At 45.2% G+C, this 17,526-nt stretch overlaps 1 protein-coding gene across 1 annotated transcript in view; it reads right to left on the reverse strand.

The window, feature by feature from the left end:
* The window catches only part of LOC116978248 (solute carrier family 22 member 4-like), a 34,403-nt gene extending 18,998 nt beyond the window's left edge, over window positions 1–15,405 (reverse strand). Inside the window, exons 1-5 of the mRNA XM_033029248.1 lie at window positions 14,972–15,405; window positions 7,074–7,177; window positions 4,516–4,670; window positions 3,543–3,714; window positions 1,153–1,279 (exon numbers count right to left, since the gene is read on the reverse strand). Coding sequence (XP_032885139.1) covers window positions 1,153–1,279; window positions 3,543–3,714; window positions 4,516–4,670; window positions 7,074–7,177; window positions 14,972–15,358 — 945 coding nt within the window. The 5' untranslated portion in view covers window positions 15,359–15,405. The remainder of the gene's footprint in view (window positions 1–1,152; window positions 1,280–3,542; window positions 3,715–4,515; window positions 4,671–7,073; window positions 7,178–14,971) is intronic.
* Between the last annotated feature and the right edge of the window lie 2,121 nt (window positions 15,406–17,526).

Consider the following 17,526-nt stretch of genomic DNA (forward strand, 5'->3'; position numbering starts at 1 on the left):
TTATCGGAGAGAGAATTAGTGAAACAATCTTGCTAATGATCTGAGAGTAATCCTATGTAACGTATCAAGAACGGTGAGAACTACATTCTGCAATCTGTATCTTTCCCTTTGCTCTACCTATTGTGCTTGAATTTGGTTTTTGAGTGTATTATGTATAACATTATCCGATTTGAATGGATAGCATGCAGAATAAAAATATTCACTCTACTTCTGTATACGTGACAATAATAAACCTGAACCTGTCTTTTAATGGAATGAGGCAAATGTGATCTTATCTCCAAATCACTGCTAATAAAATCAAAAATAACTTTATCCAGTGAGAAGTTTTGACACACAGTTCAAGTTGATCTCGTTTAGTTTAGTTTAGGGAGACATCACGGAAACAGGCCCTTCGGCCCACCAAGTTCGCACCGACCAGCGATCCCCATACACTAACACTATCCTACACACCAGGGACAATTACAATTTTACCAAGCCAATTAACCTACAAACCTGTACGTCTTTGGAGTGTGGGAGGAAACCGGAGCTCCCGGAGAAATCCCACCCAGGTCATGGGGAGAACATATGAACTCTGAACAGACAGCACCCACAGTCAGGATCGAACCCAGGTCTCTGCTGCTGTAAGGTAGCAATCTACCGCTGCGCCACTGCTGCCCTATTTGTGCAGTTGCTGTTGTACAGGTGCATATTTGTCAGGATACTCATGCCTAATATTTCTGCAATGAAATTGGATCGAAAATGTACATCCATTCTTTTTTGTGTGAAGTCAGGTTTCCAATATTAAAGTTTTAATGATCGAGTAGCTTGGTGAAGACTTATCATCTTAACACAAGTGGATAACAAAAGCTAACACAAGTGGGACTGACTTCAGACCAAACAATATCAAGGAGTAGTGTAGGAAGGAACTGCAGATGATGGTTTACTTCATAGATAGACACAAAACGCTGGAGTAACTCAGCGGGTCAGGCAGTATGTCTGGGGAAAAGGAACAGGTGACGTTTCGGGTCAGAACCCTTCTTCAGACTGAAAGATATAGAAGGCTCAATACCAAGAGGTAATCACCTTCTATATAGAAGGTATATGAAAATAACTGAGCTCTGTATTAAAGAATTAAACAACCACACCATGAAATAAATGGTCTTGCCCCAATACCTCATCGTCAGTGAAAAGTACTGCTGGTGGAGTGATGCCATTTTTCTTTGCCATGAATCGAATTATTGATTCAGCTTCCTTAACCCTTCCCTTGGACAGTAGCCAGCGTGGAGATTCAGGAATAAACCTAGAATTAAACAAGGTATTCGGTAACAGAATTATTGAAGCACCAAAGGACGTGAAATTACTACCATGATATTCTTTAATAATAAGAGTGGCACAGGGGCACAGATGGTGGAGCTGCTGCCTCACAGCACCAAAGACTTGGGTTTGATCCTAACCTCAGGTGCTGTCTGTGTGGAGTTTGCATGTTCTCCCTGTGACCACGTGGGCTTCCCCTGGGTGCTCCGGTTTCCTTCCACATCCCAAAGCACATGCAACTTTGTAGGTTAATTGGCCTTTGTAAATTGCCCCGAGTATCTAGATAATGGATGCGAAAGTGGGATAACACAGAACTGGTGTGAATGGGTGATTGATGGTCAGTGTTGCTTCAATGGGCCGAAGGGCCTATTTTCATTTGATGGAGATTGCACGTTCTCCCCGTGACCGCATGGGTTTTCTACGAGATCTTTATTTTCCTCCCACATTCCAAAGACATACAGGATTGTAGGTTAATTGGCTTGGTATAAATGTAAATTGCCCCTAGTGTGTGTGGAATAGTAATAGTGTGCGGGGATCGCTGGTTGGAGCAGGCTCGTTGGGCTGAAGGGCTTGTTTCCGCGCTGTAGCTCTAAACTAAAAAAAAACAACAACAAAACATTATCTAATTGTATTCAAATTTACTAGTGGATTTAGAAATGACAAAAACATGGGATAGCATGTGGGGTGTTCAATGCAGATTTTCACTTTTGACATGTTATGTGAATTCTCAGATGGTGAACAACATTGGCAAATATCTATGACTTAGATACTCTCTCTGAGGCACTGACGGGAAGAAAAGAAAGAGATTAAAGAAACTCCCAAGGCTTTTTATACCTACATTAAAAACAAGTGGGTAACTGGGGAGCAGGTAGGGCAGCTTATGGATAAAGTGGGGAATTTGTGCTTGGGGTCAGGGGATGTAGGTACGGTACTGAACAAGCTCTTTCCTCTGTTTTCACCAAGGAGAAGGACATGGAGGACAGTGAGATCAGTGTGGAGAATAATAATATGCAAGGACATTTTGAGATTATGGAGGAGGAGTTGTTGGCGCTCTTAAAGAGCATTAAAGTGAATAAATCCTAAGGACCTTTACTTTTCGTTTAGTTTTAACGTGGAAACAGACCCTATGGTCCATCGAGTCCATGCCGACCAGAGATACCCGCACACTAACACCATCCAACACACACCAGGGACAATTTACAATTTTTACCAAGCCAAATAGAATGTACAAACTCCATACCAACAGCACCCAAAGCCAGGGTGTCTAGCGCTGTAAGACAGCAACTCTACCACTGCGCCACCATACAGCCCTGATGGCATCTATCCCAGGTAATTGAGAGAGGCAGGAGAGGAGATTGGTGAAGATTATTTTGCATTTTCTCTAGCCACAGGTGTGGTCCCAGAGGACTGGAGAATAGCTATAGTTGTCGCCTCGCTGCACCAAAGCACCATCTCTGACACCTCCCTCCCTTTTCTTGATTTATCTCCCTCCATCACAGTGGACGGACTATCAACTGACATCTACTGCAAACCTACCGGCTTCCACAGTTAGCTGGATTAAAAATATTTGGACTTATCTGGACTTCTTCCCATCCTGCCCCTTGCAAAGATGTTATCCCCGCCTCTCAATTTCTCCTTCTCTAACTAAACTAAACTAAACTAAATAGGTCAGGTAGCATCTCTGGAGAACAGGGACAGATGACGTTTCAAGTTGGGACTCTACTTCAGACTGGTTGGAGAGAGGGAGGGAGAGAAGTTGCGTGCAAAAGTCAAAAGAGCGGAATTAAGCCATTTGGACCATTGAGTCTACTCCATTCACTTGGGGCTGATCTATCCCTCCCTCCCTCCCTAGCCCATTCACCTGCCTTCTCTTGTATCATTTGACACTCTTACTCATGAAGAATTTGTCAATCTCTGCTTTAAAAATACCCATTGATGGTAACACAAAGCGTGGCTGGTTATACTGTAGGTTAAAATGTGTACAAAGGAACTGTTTACTGGTTTACACCGAAGATAGACACTAAATGCTGGAGTAACTTAGCGGGACGGGCAAAATCTCTGGAGAGAAGGAATGGGTGACGTTTCGGTTCGAGACCGTTCATCAGACTGAGATACAGGTGAGGGAGTTTTTCGATGGGCAAATGGTGGACATATTTTGGTAATCTTGGTCAGAATGAATCCAGTGACACCAGCATTGTAAGGTCATTACCTACTGATTGAATGGGTTGAAGGTTGAAGGGTCTACATACCACCACAAAGGAATGTACAGCAAACTGATCAGGCTCAGAGTCAATATCAACATTCTCCACCCTCTCACGAAATAGGCAACAAAAGGCAGCAACATGTAACCCACGGCATAAAAAAAGCCAAGTCCAAGTGTAGAGTATGTAACCCGAATGGATTTCTGTAGAAGTTCAGATCCTGCAAGAAATGTATAACAGGGTTCAGTGATTCGTGAGTTCATTTTCATTCACTGTCACTCTGGAACGTTTATAGTCAACTAAAAATTGCCAACATTAAATTACCTGCTTAACCATAAACCAAGCCATGTAAAGCTTCAAGTATTTCACCTCAATGAGGCCACTTATCAAACAGCACCAAGGTAAAATAAAAAGCATATAATAACATTTGTGGGTGGGCCGGTGGCGTAGCGGTAGAAATACTGCCTTACAGTTCCAGAGACCCGGGTTCGATACTGACTACGGGAGTTGTCTGTATGGTGTTTGTACGTTCTCCCCTTGACCTGCGTGGGCTTTCTCTGCGATGTTCGGTTTCCTCCCACACTCTAAAGACATACAGGTTTGTAAGTTAATTTGCTTCGTATAAGTGTAAATTGTCTTTAGTGTATGTATGATAGCATTAATGTGTGGGGATCGCTGGTCAGTGTGGACCCAATGGGCTGAAGGGCCTATTTCCACTGTATCTCTAAACTAAACTAATGCTGAGGCACTGATCAGGCCGCATTTGGAGTATTGTAAGCTGTTTTGGGCCCCATATTTGAGGAAGGATGTGCTGGAATTGGAGAGGGTCCAGAGGAGGTTTACGAGAATGATCCTAGGACCATTGGGTTAACATATGATGAGCGTTTGGCAGCACTGAGCATGTACTTGCTAGATTTTAGAAGGATGACTTTCTCCAGTTACTGGGATTAAGCTTTATACCAATCGCAACAGAATAAATAAATGTGGAACAGGGCTAAGAAATGGCATGAATGAAACTTACCAAGCACAAAGGCAGTCATGAAGTTTGAAATCACACCGATGCCTCTGAAGAAATTAATCAGGCAGAAGATTTCCCAGCTGGGTGACAATGTGATAATACAACTGAATAAAACCTCTAGCGCCATTGCCCCAAACAAAACAATCTTCCTCCCATACCTGGAAAACAGAATAAACCTTTAAATTATATACAGCACTGCACACTTACTGACAAAAACATACATGTAAACATATGCATGATATTAAACACAATCTAAATCACACATTTAGTTTAGTTTAGTTTAGTTTAGCTTAGAGATACAGCAAGAAAACAAGCCCACTGGTTCATCGATTCCACGCCGACCTGTAAGGCTGAGGCTCTATAAGATGCTGGTCAGGCCGTATTTGTAGTATCGTGAGCAATTTTGGGCCCCATAATCTGTGAAAGGATGTGCTGGTTTTGGAGAAGGTCCAGAAGAGGTTTACGAGAATGATCCCAGAAATGAGTGGGTTAACATACGGTGAGCATTTGACAGCACTGGGCCTGTACTTGCTGGAGTTTAGAAGGATGGGGGGTGGACCTCATTGAATCTTACCGAATAGTGAAAGGCGTGGATAGAGTGGATGTGGAAAGGATATTTCCACTAGTGGAAGTCGAGGACCAGAAGTCATAACCTCAGAATTAAAGGATGTTCCTTTAGGAAGGAAATGAGGAGGAATTTATTTCCAGGATGCCTAATGAAGCCAATGGGGGAATCATAGGCTCTTCTGTGGACTGGGTGTGTAGGTTGTGAGGTTCACAACTACTTCCTCATCGAAGCATTGAAGCTCAACACCATCTATAAAGCTGCTGCATCAGGGACCAGGCTACCGAGTGGCTGAGTTGAACACTTGTTAAAGAGAATTCTAATGAGGACAATTTATCTTCCTAAAAAACGCGATAATTTTTACTTAATGAGTTAATGGCCGGTTTATTACTTGGTAAGAGGTTAAAACTATCCTGTTGTTATCTGAATGTGAGCAAATGTGTTCAGGCTTGAAGATGCATCTATTCCCAAAGACATGTAGGTTTATACAACACTACTGTCCACTGACCACATTTCTGGTTTAGACTTTAGAAATACAGCGTGGAAACAGGCCTTTCAGCCCAACGCGTCTGCGCTGTTCAGCGATCACCCCGTACACTAGTACTATCCTACTCACCAGGGACAATTTACAATCTTACTGAAGCCAATTAACCTACAAACCTGTAGGTCTTTGGACAGGGCGGAAACTGGAGCACCCGGGGACAACTCACACGGTCACAGGGAGGATGTAAAAACTATATTCAGTCAGCACCTGTAGTCAGGATCGAACCTGGGTCTCTGGCGTGGTAAAGCAGCAACTCTACCGCTGTGCCACCGTGCCGCGGTTGGTGTAAACAGTCCTAAAAAATAATTTTTGGAGTCCAATAATAGTCAAGTAATTGCTCAATCTGCAGCCACGGTCTAAATGGATGGTTGATTTCTATCCACTTCTACTCTACTTGGCAGATGGGCTGAATATTAGAGATATTCATATTATATCATTTGCATCTTGCTCTTATTCTTTGAAGTGATGCACAGGATAATTATTAAAGAGGTGAAATCTAACTTTCTGCTGGTAACATGTGGAGAGGAATATATCGTGAAAGGGCACTGAGTCCCTAGCCCAGAATAGGGGTATTGTGAACCAGAGGGCATAGGTTTGTGAGGGGTGAAAAGATTTAACAGGAACCGGAGGGGTAACTTTTTTCCACAAAGGGTGGCAGGTTAATGGAACAAGCTGCCGGAGGTGGTTGAGGCAGGTACTATCACAACATTTAAGAAACATTTAGATAGGTACATGGATAGGATAGGTTTAGAAGGGTATGACCAAAGTGCAGATACGTGGGCCTAATGTAGATGGGACATGTTGGTCGGTGTGGGCACGTTGAGCCGAAGGGCCTGTTTCCACGCTGTATCACTCTATGCTTCTTTGACACAAAAGCATCTTAATGCTGTAAGCTTGTGTCTCGCCTTGGGGTACAAAAGTGATGGTGAAGATTTTTGATAAATATGCCTCTGTCTGCAAATAAAATTGTGCCGCGAATTGTGGACACAGCCCAGACTCACACAAATCAACCTTCCGTCTATTGACTCCATCTACATCACACACTGCCTCAGCAAGGCCAGTAGCATAATCAAGGATGTTGCACCCTGGCAACTCCCTCTTCTCCTCTTTCCCATCAGGCAAAATGTATAGAAGTGCGAAACGCACACCACCAGATTCAGGGACAGTTTCATCCCAGCTGTTATCAGGCAACTGAATCATCCAACCGCAACCAGAGAGCAGTGTTGAACTATTATCTACCTCTTTGGTGACCCTCAGACTATCCTTGTTTGGACTATGATGACTTTACCTTGCACAAAATGTTATTCCCTTATCATGTATCTATACACTGTAAATGGGTTGATTGTAATCATGTATTGCCTTTCCACTGACTGGTTAGCACGCAACAAATGATTTTCACTGTACTTCGGTACATGTGACAATAAACTAAACTTAACAAAGGAGAGAGCTCACCTGTCTGATATTACCCCAGAACTTGCCGAACCTATCAATACTCCGAAGAAGTAAAGTGATGTCGTAAATGGCTCTTTCCATGTATCATCACACACCAAGTCCCACTGAAATGCAAAAAATAAACAAATTATCCAAATATATGCTCTTCTTATGTAAAGTTGCAAGCAACATTTAAAACAATTATTTTTACAGCCTTCACCATGGAGAGCCTGTCTCTTTGCATGTCCATCGGGAAGATGTCAGGGCTCTCCATTTCTTAGCTCTCTATTTTGTGGTATGCTGCTCCTGTGCGACGTGGCAAATCAGGTTGCTTCCACTCACCCTGACGACTATGTGTGCGGGAAGTGTGTCCAGCTGCAGCTCCTGGCAAGCCGCATGGCGTTGCTGGAGCTGCGCATGTATACACTTTGGTGTATCCGCGATGCTGAGGGTATCGTGGATAGCATGTTTAGTGCGTTGGTCACACCGCAGATGAGGGTTGCTCGGGCAGAGAGGGAATGGGTGACGGCCAGGCTGCCCATGGGAAGGCAGCTACTGCATCTCCCTCCAAAACAGATATACCCTTGTGGATACTGTTGGGGGAGATGGCTTATCACGGGAAGGCAGCAGCAGCCAAGTTCATGGCACCATGGAGGGCTCTGCTGCGCAGGAGGGCAGGAAAAAGAATGGGAGAGCTATAGTGATAGGGGATACCATTGTAAGGGAAATTGATAGGTGTTTCTGTGGTCGCAAAAGAGACTCCAGGATGATATGTTGCCTACCTGGTGCAAGGGTCAAGGATGTCTCTAGGCGGCTGCAGGGCATTCTGGAGGGGGAGGGCGAACAGCCATTTGTTGCGGTGTACATAGGTACCAACGACATAGAATAAAAAACGGGATGAGGTCTGACAAAGTGAATTTAGGGAGTTAGGAGGTAAATTAAAAAGTGGGTCCTCAAAGGTAATAATCTCTGGATTACTACCAGTGCCACATGCTGGTCAGAGTAAAAATGACGTGATATTTTGGATGAATACGTGGCTTGGGAGATGGTGCAAGGGGGAGGGGTCATATTCCTGGGGCATTGGAACTGGTTCTGGGAGAGGTGGGACCAGTACACACCGGACGGTCTTCACCTGGGTTGGACCGGAACTAATGTCCTCTGGGGAGTGTTTGCTAGTGCTGTTGGGAAGAGTTTAAACTAATATGACAGGGGGGTGGGAACCAATGCAGGGAGTCAGAAAGCTGTAAAATGAGGGCAGAATCAAAATGTAGAAGGAAGAAAAGTACAAGTGGAAGGCAGAGAGATCAATGGTAAAAATCAAAAAGCACACATTACATCATCATTCTATAAGGGCAAAGGATGTCGAAACAAACCTGAAAGCTTTGTGCTTTAATGTGGGGAGCATATGTAATAAGGTGGATGAATTTAATGTGCAGTTAGTTGTTAATGAATCTGATATAGTTGGGATTACGGGGACATGGCTCCAGGGGGACCAAGGCTGGGAGCTCAATATGCTGGGGTATTCAATATTCAGGAAGGATAGACAGAAAGGAAGAGGAGGTGGGGTGGCATTGCTGGTTAAAGAGGATTTTAATGCAATAGTAATGAGGGTTGACGGTGGGTATGCAATGGCAACGATTTAAAGACCGCATGGATGAATTACAACAATCGTTCATGCCTGTCTGGCGTAAAAATAAAACAGGGAAGGCGGCTCAACCGTGGCTACCGAGGGAAACTAGGGATAGTGTTAAATCCAAGGAAGAGGCATATAAATTGGCCAGAGGAAGCAGCAAACCGGAGGACTGGGAGAAATTTGGAATTCAACTGAGGGCTAAAATAGTGCTGGGAACCCAGTTATTCGCAATATAAATTAACGATTTAGGCGAAGGAATTAAATGTGACATCTCCAAGTTTGCGGGTGATACAAAGCTGGGTGGCAGTGTGAGTTGCGAGGAGGATGCTATGAGTCTGCAGGGTGACTTGGATAGGTTGGGTGAGTGAGCAATTACATGGCAGATGCAGTATAATGTGGATAAATGTGAGTTTATCCACTTTGGTGGCAAGAACTGGAAGGCAGATTATAAATGAATTAATAAGTTTATTGGCCAAGTATTTACATACAAGGAATTTGCCTTGGTGCTCTGCCCGCAAGTGACAGCATGACATACAGTGACAGTTAGGAATGATACATAAAACATTAATAATAAAACATTATCGATTAAACATGTGAATTAAATAAAATACCAGAGCAAAAGGAGGCTACAGATTTTTGGTTATTGAGTAGAGCTACTACTCGTGGAAAAAAGCTGTTTTTATATCTGGCTGTGGCAGCTTTGACAGCTCAGAGACACCTTCCAGAGGGAAGTGATTCACAGAGTTTGTGACCAGGGTGATAGGGGTCAGAGATGATCTTACCCGCTCACTTCTTGGCCTTTGCAGTGTACAGTTCGTCAATGGAAGGATGGTTGCAGCAAATAACCTTCTCAACTGATCGGACAATTCGCTGCAGCCTCCGGGTGTCGTGCTTGGTGGCTGAGCCAAACCAGACCATGATGGAGAAGGTGAGGACAGACTCTATGATGGCCGTGTAGAATTGGACCATCATTGCCTGTGGCCCCCCATTTAAGGTTCTTGGAGATGATGGTTCCCAGGAACTTAAAAGACTCAACAGATGTGACTGCGGAGTTGTTGATGGTGAGTGAGGTGAGGGGAGGGGGATGGTGTCAGATTAGGAAAAGGGTAGGTGCAACGAGACCTGGGTGTGCTTGTCCATCAGTCACTGAAAGTAAGCAGGTACACAAAAATGCTGGAGAAACTCAGCGGGTGCAGCAGCATCAGACTGAAGAAGGGTTTTGGCCCGAAACGTTGCCTATTTCCTTCACTCCATAGATGGTGCTGCACCCGCTGAGTTTCTCCAGCATTTTTGTGTACATTCGATTTTCCAGCATCTGCAGTTCCTTTTTGAACACTGAAAGTAAGCATGCCGGTACAGCAGGCAGTGAAGAAAGTTAATGGCATGTTGGCCTTCAGAGCGAGAGGATTTGAGTATAGGATCAAGGAGGCCCGACTGCAGTTGTACAGGGCCCTGGTGAGACCACACCTGGAGTATTGTGTGCAGTTTTGTTCGCCTAATTTTATGAAGGGCATTATTGCTATTGAGGGAGTGCAATGTTGAAAAAATGGAGCGACTGGGCTTGTATGCACTAGAATTTAGAAGGATGAGAGGTTATCTTATAGAACCTTATAAAATTCTTAAGGGATTGGACAGGCTAGATGCAGGAAAAATGTACCCGATATGGAGTCCAGAACCAGGGGGCCACAGTTTAAGAATAAGGGGTTGGCCATTTAGGACTGAGATGAGGGTAAATGTTTTCACCCAGAGAGTTGTGAATCTGTGGAATTCTCTGCCACAGAAGGCAGTGGAGGCCAATTCACTGGATGTTTTCAAGAGAGAGTTAGATATAGCTCTTAGGCTAACAAAATCAAGGCATATGGAGGGAAAGCAGGAACAGGGTGCTGATTCTGGATGATCAGCCATGATCATATTGAATGGTGGTGTGGGCTCGAAGGGCCGAATGGCCTACTCCTGCACCTATTTTCTATGTTTCTATGTTTCCGAGATCGGTGGCCACCAGTTCCCCAGAACTAAACACACTCCCCCACCTGGTCGTGTCTATCCTCATCCTCAACAACATTTCTGTTGATTCGTCTAGCTTTCTTTAAATCAAAGGTGAAACCACGGATTTTCACATCGGCCCCGGCTCTGTCTGTCTTTTCCTTGGCTATGATGAATGCTCATTGTTCCAATCGTACCCAGGTAAAGGTCCACCTCCTATTTTCCGGCACCCTTGGTTGCACAGCCTTGCCGTATTGTCAGATTTCTGTATCAACGGGGGTCACGGCCTTGTGGGGGGGGATTGAGGAACCGGCCAGCTGTTGAAGTCGGCGATTGGGAATGGATCTGCCAGCTCCGGCCGGACAGCGGTTCCAGAGCCCCGTCCACAGATGACAAATTCTACCCGCCGATTGGCCGCGGAAGTCTCGATGAGGCCGAGATTGGCCGCCTCACCCGGCCTAGACGCCATGTTTTGGGGGCACTTCCGGGGGGGGGGGGGGCGGGAGAGGGGATGTTTTTCAGATTAGGGGGGTTGGGGGAGCAGAACACCTGTTGCCGGATGGTGATGGATTTGTATTATTGCCCAGAAAGACAGAAAATGCTGGAGTAACTCAACGGGTCAGGGAGCATCTCTGGAGAAAAGGATATTTCAGGTAGAAACACTACTTCAGACACATATTCCTACACATGCATTATTCCCCAACCCATTTCCCTCTGGATTCCTAGTTAGAGGCAGGTTGGGAAGAAGTGTTGTCAAGGTAGATGTGGCTGGCAGTGGATCTGTAGCAGAAGTGCATTAGGTTTGTCTCCTGAATCCATGCAGGACCATGCATCAAATAACATGATGTACATTTCATCAACATCACCATCAATGCCCCCACTGCCCTCGAATTCCTTATCTCTGACACCTCTCTCATTTTTTCATCTCTCTGTCTCCATCTCAGGTGACAGACTATCCAAACCACTTCTGCTACACATCCACTGCCACCCACATCCACCTTTTATCTACACTTCTTCACAACCTGCCTCTTACTAGGAATCCTGAGGTTCCTCCATCTCTGCTGCATCTGCTTATGAGTTGGGACTTGACATTCCAAGACATCTGAGATGTCCCCTTTCTTCAGGAAAAGTTGTCCCCTTTCCCCCTCGCCCACCTACCCGGCAGGTGTGGAAGATGCCCTTACCCGTGTTTCCTCCATTTCTCCCCCCCCCCCCCCCCCCCCCCCCCAAGACCAAACGGGGATGGTATTCCCCTGGTCATGTTCATAAGTGACTGGAGCAGAATTAGGCTATTTGGCCCATCAAGTCCACTCTGCCATTCAATAATGGCTGATCTATTTTCCCCACTTAACCCAATTCTCCCGCCTTCTCTCTGTAACCACTGACACCCGAACTAATCCCAGTCTGTGCATTTGACCTCACCAGTCTCCGCTCCTGAGTCCAGCACTTTGTGCTTCCCATTCATTTCCCACTCAGGAGGTCCGATTGCATTTCTCCAGGGCCCCAGTGAGACCACACCTGGACTATTGTGTGCAGTTTTGTTCTCCTAATTTTACGAAGGCCATTATTGCTATTAAGGGAGTGCAATGTTGAAAAAATAGAGTGACTGGGCTTGTATGCACTGGAAATAGAAGGATGAGAGGATTCTTATAGAAACATATACAATTATTAAGGGATTGGGTAGATGCAGGAAAAATGTACCCAATATCGAGGGAGTCCAGAACCAAGGGTCACAGTTTATGAATAAGGGGTAGGCCATTTATAACTGAGATGAGGAAAAACGTTTTCACCCAGAGAGTTGTGAATCTGTGGAATTCTCTGCCACAGAAGGCAGTAGAGGTCAATTCACTGGATGTTTTCAAGAGAGTCAGATATAGCTCTTGGGAGAAAGCAGGAACATGGTACTGATTCTGGATTGTGGCTGAACAAGGTACCGATTCTGGCCCTTGTGGCTAAAGGGATCAGGGGTATGGAGAAAAGGCAGGTACAGGATACTGAGTTGGATGATCGGCCATGATCATATTGAATGGCGGTGCAGGCTCGAAGGGCTGAATGGCCTACTCCTGCACCTATTTTCTATGTTTCTACTTTTCCCAATCGGTGATGTATTATTACCCAGAAAGACAGAAAATGCTGGTCAGGGAGCATCTCTGGAGAAAAGGAATAGGTGACATTTCAGGTAGAAACACTTCTTCAGACACATATTCCTACACATGCGTTATTCCCCAACCCATTTTCCTCTGGATTCCTAGTATGTGGCAAGTTGGGAAGAAGTGTTGTCAAGGTAGATGTGGCTGGCAGTGGATCTGTAGCAGAAGTGCATTAGGTTTGTCTCCTGAATCCATGCAGGACCATACATCAAATGACATGATGTTCATTTCATCAACATCACCATCAATGTCCCCCCTGCCCTCGAAATCCTTATCTCTGACACATCTCTGCTTTTTTCATCTCTCTGTCTCCATCTCAGGAGACAGACTATCCAAACACATCTGCTACACATCCACTGCCACCCACATCTACCTTTTATCTACACTTCTTCCCAACCTGCCTCTTACTAGGAATCCAGAGGTTCCTCCATTTCTGCTGCATCTGCTCATAAGATGGGACTCGACATTCTAAGACATCTGAGATGTCCCCTTTCTTCAGGAAAAGTTGTCCTCTTTCCCCCTCGCCCACCTACCCGGCAGGTGTGGAAGATGCCCTTACCTGTGTCTCCTCCATTTCCTACAATTCAGCCCTCGACCCTTTCCTCCCAGACCAAACGGGGATGGTATTCCCCTGGTCATGTTCATAAGTGATTGGAGCCGAATTAGGCCATTCGACCCATCAAGTCCACTCCGCCATTCAATTTTGGCTGATCTATTTTCCCCTCTTAACCCCATTCTCCAGCCATCACCCCATAAACCCTGACGCCCAACTAATCCCAGTCTGTTCATTTGACCTCACCAGTCTCCGCTCCTGAGTCCAGCACTTTGTGCTCTCCATTCATGTCCCACTCCTTCCCCTCAACTCCTTCCGCCAGCTCTCTCCCGCCAAGGTCCCCACACCAAACGCCGCCTGTCCATTCCCCTCCCCAGATGCTGCCTGGCCTGCTGAGATCCTCCAGAATAGGGTGATTTCACGAAAGGTCACTGGAGCATAGATCCTCACCCACGTGACCGCAAAATCCAACTGGGGTACAAGCGTCACTTCCGGTACATGTTATTGATGCTGAAAACGCGCACTTTCACACCCGTTAAAAACCGCGAAAACGGCCCGTTTTTGAGCTGTAAATAACTGTGCCAGTCGGGGTGACCGCGAGACACAGTTATCTTACTTTACAGTCCAGAAGATAGATAAAAACAAAGGTAAATACAAGAGGGAGCTGAAGGGGCAACAACAGCGGAAGTGCTTGGCGGACATTCGCCGTGGAGATATAAAGATCGAAAATATTGGGAATTATCGCGTTTGTTCGCTGCATTTCATCAAAAGTGGCATTATTGACGTTTTATCTTTATTCATTTGTTATATGAAAAGTTTTAAAAGTGAAAAATCCGTCAGTAAAATTGCAAAATCGCCCATGGTTCTCAGGTGGGTTTTAACATGCAAAATGAAAACTGACAATTATCCCATTCCTTAGTTTGCATCTGAGTAAGATTTATTTCAAAACGCATTGATAGTTTACGATTATTTAAATGGTAAATGTAGATTCAGAAGCGTTTTCATTTTGCATGTTAAAATGAGCGATTTTGCAATTTTACTGACGGATTTTTCACTTTTAAAACTTTTCATATAACAAATGAATAAAGATAAAACGTCAATAATGCCTTTTTACTTTTGATGAAATGCAGCGAGCAAACGCGATAATTCCCGATATTTTCGATCTTTATATCTCCACGGCGAATGTCCGCCAAGCACTTCCGCTGTTGTTGCCCCTTCAGCTCCCTCTTGTATTTACCTTCGTTTTTATCTATCTTCTGGACTGTAAAGTTAGATAACTGTGTCTCACGGTCACCCCGACTGGCACAGTTATTTACAGCTCAAAAACGGGCCGTTTTCGCGGTTTTTAACGGGTGTGAAAGTGCGCGTTTTCAGCCTCACTAACATGTACCGGAAGTGACGCATGTACCCCAGTTGGATTTTGCGGTCACGTGGGTGAGGATCTACGATCCAGTGACCTTTCGTGAAATCACCCTATAGCAAGTGCAGGAGTAACCCTGTAAACAAAGCGCACACAAAGTGCTGGAGTAACTCGGGGCCAGGCAGCTTCCTCGGGAGAACACGGACAGGGGACGTTTCAGGTCGTAAATCTGAATCAAACCTCGGAGACGATGGTGGAGGTGTACTGGTCCTGACTGTAATCCCATCCATCCAAACACGGCTCCTCTTCGATCCCGGACACGTTGAGGAGATCTGGGTCTGGAAACACCTCCGAGAGGTTCCTGATCACATCCAAGCGGTAGCGACTGCATTGGCTGTACTGGACTTGGGTTCCTGGCACCCGTGGAATGGTTCTGTTCATCCAGGCTTGGCTGAGGTTGAGATTCCCGGGAATCGAGCAGCGATGCTCTGGGGTATCCCCGACAAAGATGATGGTTAATGGGGCGAAACCATTGGGAATAACGCTGAGAGTCAAGAGCAGGAAGATGAGTTTCTGAGCCGGTCCCCATTCCCCCAGGAAGGCTGTAATTTCATCGTAATCCCGCATGTTAGTTACAGACGCGGCGCTGACTGCGCCTTAGTTCCGGATGCCTGGAGGGTTTCAACCTTGTGGGTGGACCTGAAGTTGTTGAGCAGGATTGTTCCAAAATACTGATCATTTATCCCATTGCACTAATAATGCAACAGGTTCTGGAAACACCGTCCGTGCTAAACAGCAACACTTTCTGGTGGAAGTGAATGGGAAGGAAATCCAGATGCTGGTTTACACCGAAGATAGACACAAAATGCTGGAGTAACTCAGCGGGACGGGCAACATCTTCGGAAAGGGGGAAGGGGTGACGTTTCGGGTCGAGACCCTTCTTCAGACTGAGTAGATTAATTCTTCAGACTAGTAGAAATAGGGTGGATTAAATGGCCTTGGGCCAAAGACCATTTCAATATTGCCGACAACGGACCTGTTTTCGTACTATATCTCTAACGTCTAAAGTCTAAATTAAATGAAGGGAGAATTAAGATGTGTGCGCTGGGTCAAGGTTTGTGGTTAACCATGTGACATCTTTGTTAACCATTTTTCTCTGAAACAAGATTGCTGTTTAATTTCTCCCATAATATCTATAATATCTGCCGTTGAACAAGTCATACTTTGATACCCTACTACGGTTACCCACAAGATAGACACAAAGTGCTGGATTAACTCAGCAGCTCAGGCAGCATCTCTACAGAAAAAGGGATAGGTGACGTTTCGGGTCGAGACCCTTTACCAGACGACCCGAATCGTCACCTGTTCCTTTATCTGCCTGACCAGTTGAGTTACTCCAGCACTTTGTGTCTATTTTCGGTATAAACCAGCATGTGGCAGCAACGGCTGAGATCTGGGTTCGATCCTGATTACGGGTGCTGTCTGTATGGAGTTTGTACTTTCTCCCTGTGACCGCGTGGGGTTTCTCCTGATGCTCCGGTTTCCTCCCACACTCCAAATACCCGGTGTGTCGGTTAATTAGCTTCTGTAAATTGAAAATTGTCCCTAGTGAGTAGGATAATGCTAGTATACGAGGCGATCGTTGGTCGGCGCAGACAGCACACGCAGTTAGTATCGAGCTCAAGTCTCTGGCGCTGTGAAACAGCAGCTGTATCACTGCACCACTCTATTTATTCCCCAACAATACAGCAGAACATAACATGACAGAACATAACAGGACAGCATGAATGTAACATAAAAATCATGTGAAAATGCACATTGTAAATAATTACTCGCATCTCAATAGTTTAATGATACTTCATAGATACAGAGAAATGATTTTATTTTAAATCATTTCAGTCAAAATCTTCACATACTTCCATAAGCACAATCATACTTAAATGCAAGAATATAAAACTCAATCAGATTTGAGAGACGTGCAAAACTATGCTGACCAGCATGTATCACTGTGGATGGCTCGATTGTAATCATGTATTGTCTTTCCGCTGGCTAATCAACATGTGCCAATACATTAAACTGAAGTGAACTTAATTAAACTAAATGCAGACATATTGATAAGGCTGAATTAAGTTAAAAATATAAGAAGATATTAAATTGATAAAAGATATAAACCTCATCTCTGGTCAAGAAGGCTCACCGGCGTCTCTTCTTCCTGAGGAGACTAAAGAAGGTCCATCTGTCTCTTCAGATCCTGGTGAACTTCTACCGCTGCACCATCGAGAGCATCCTTACCAACTGTATCACAGTATGGTATGGCAACTGCTCTGTCTCCGACCGGCTAGCACTGCAGAGGGTGGTGAAAACTGCCCAACGCATCACCGGTTCTTCACTCCCCTCCATTGAGTCTGTCCAAAGCAAGCGTTGTCTGTGAAGGGCGCTCAGCATCGCCACGGACTGCTCTCACCCCAACCACAGACTGTTTACCCTCCTACCACCTTTTATCTACACTTCTTCCCAACCTGCCTCTTACTAGGAATCCAGAGGTTCCTCCATTTCTGCTGCATCTGCTCATAAGATGGGACTCGACATTCTAAGACATCTGAGATGTCCCCTTTCTTCAGGAAAAGTTGTCCTCTTTCCCCCTCGCCCACCTACCCGGCAGGTGTGGAAGATGCCCTTACCTGTGTCTCCTCCATTTCCTACAATTCAGCCCTCGACCCTTTCCTCCCAGACCAAACGGGGATGGTATTCCCCTGGTCATGTTCATAAGTGATTGGAGCCGAATTAGGCCATTC

The sequence above is a fragment of the Amblyraja radiata genome, chromosome 11 (assembly GCF_010909765.2).
Source record: "Amblyraja radiata isolate CabotCenter1 chromosome 11, sAmbRad1.1.pri, whole genome shotgun sequence".
In the NCBI taxonomy this organism is placed as follows: Eukaryota; Metazoa; Chordata; class Chondrichthyes; order Rajiformes; family Rajidae; genus Amblyraja; species Amblyraja radiata.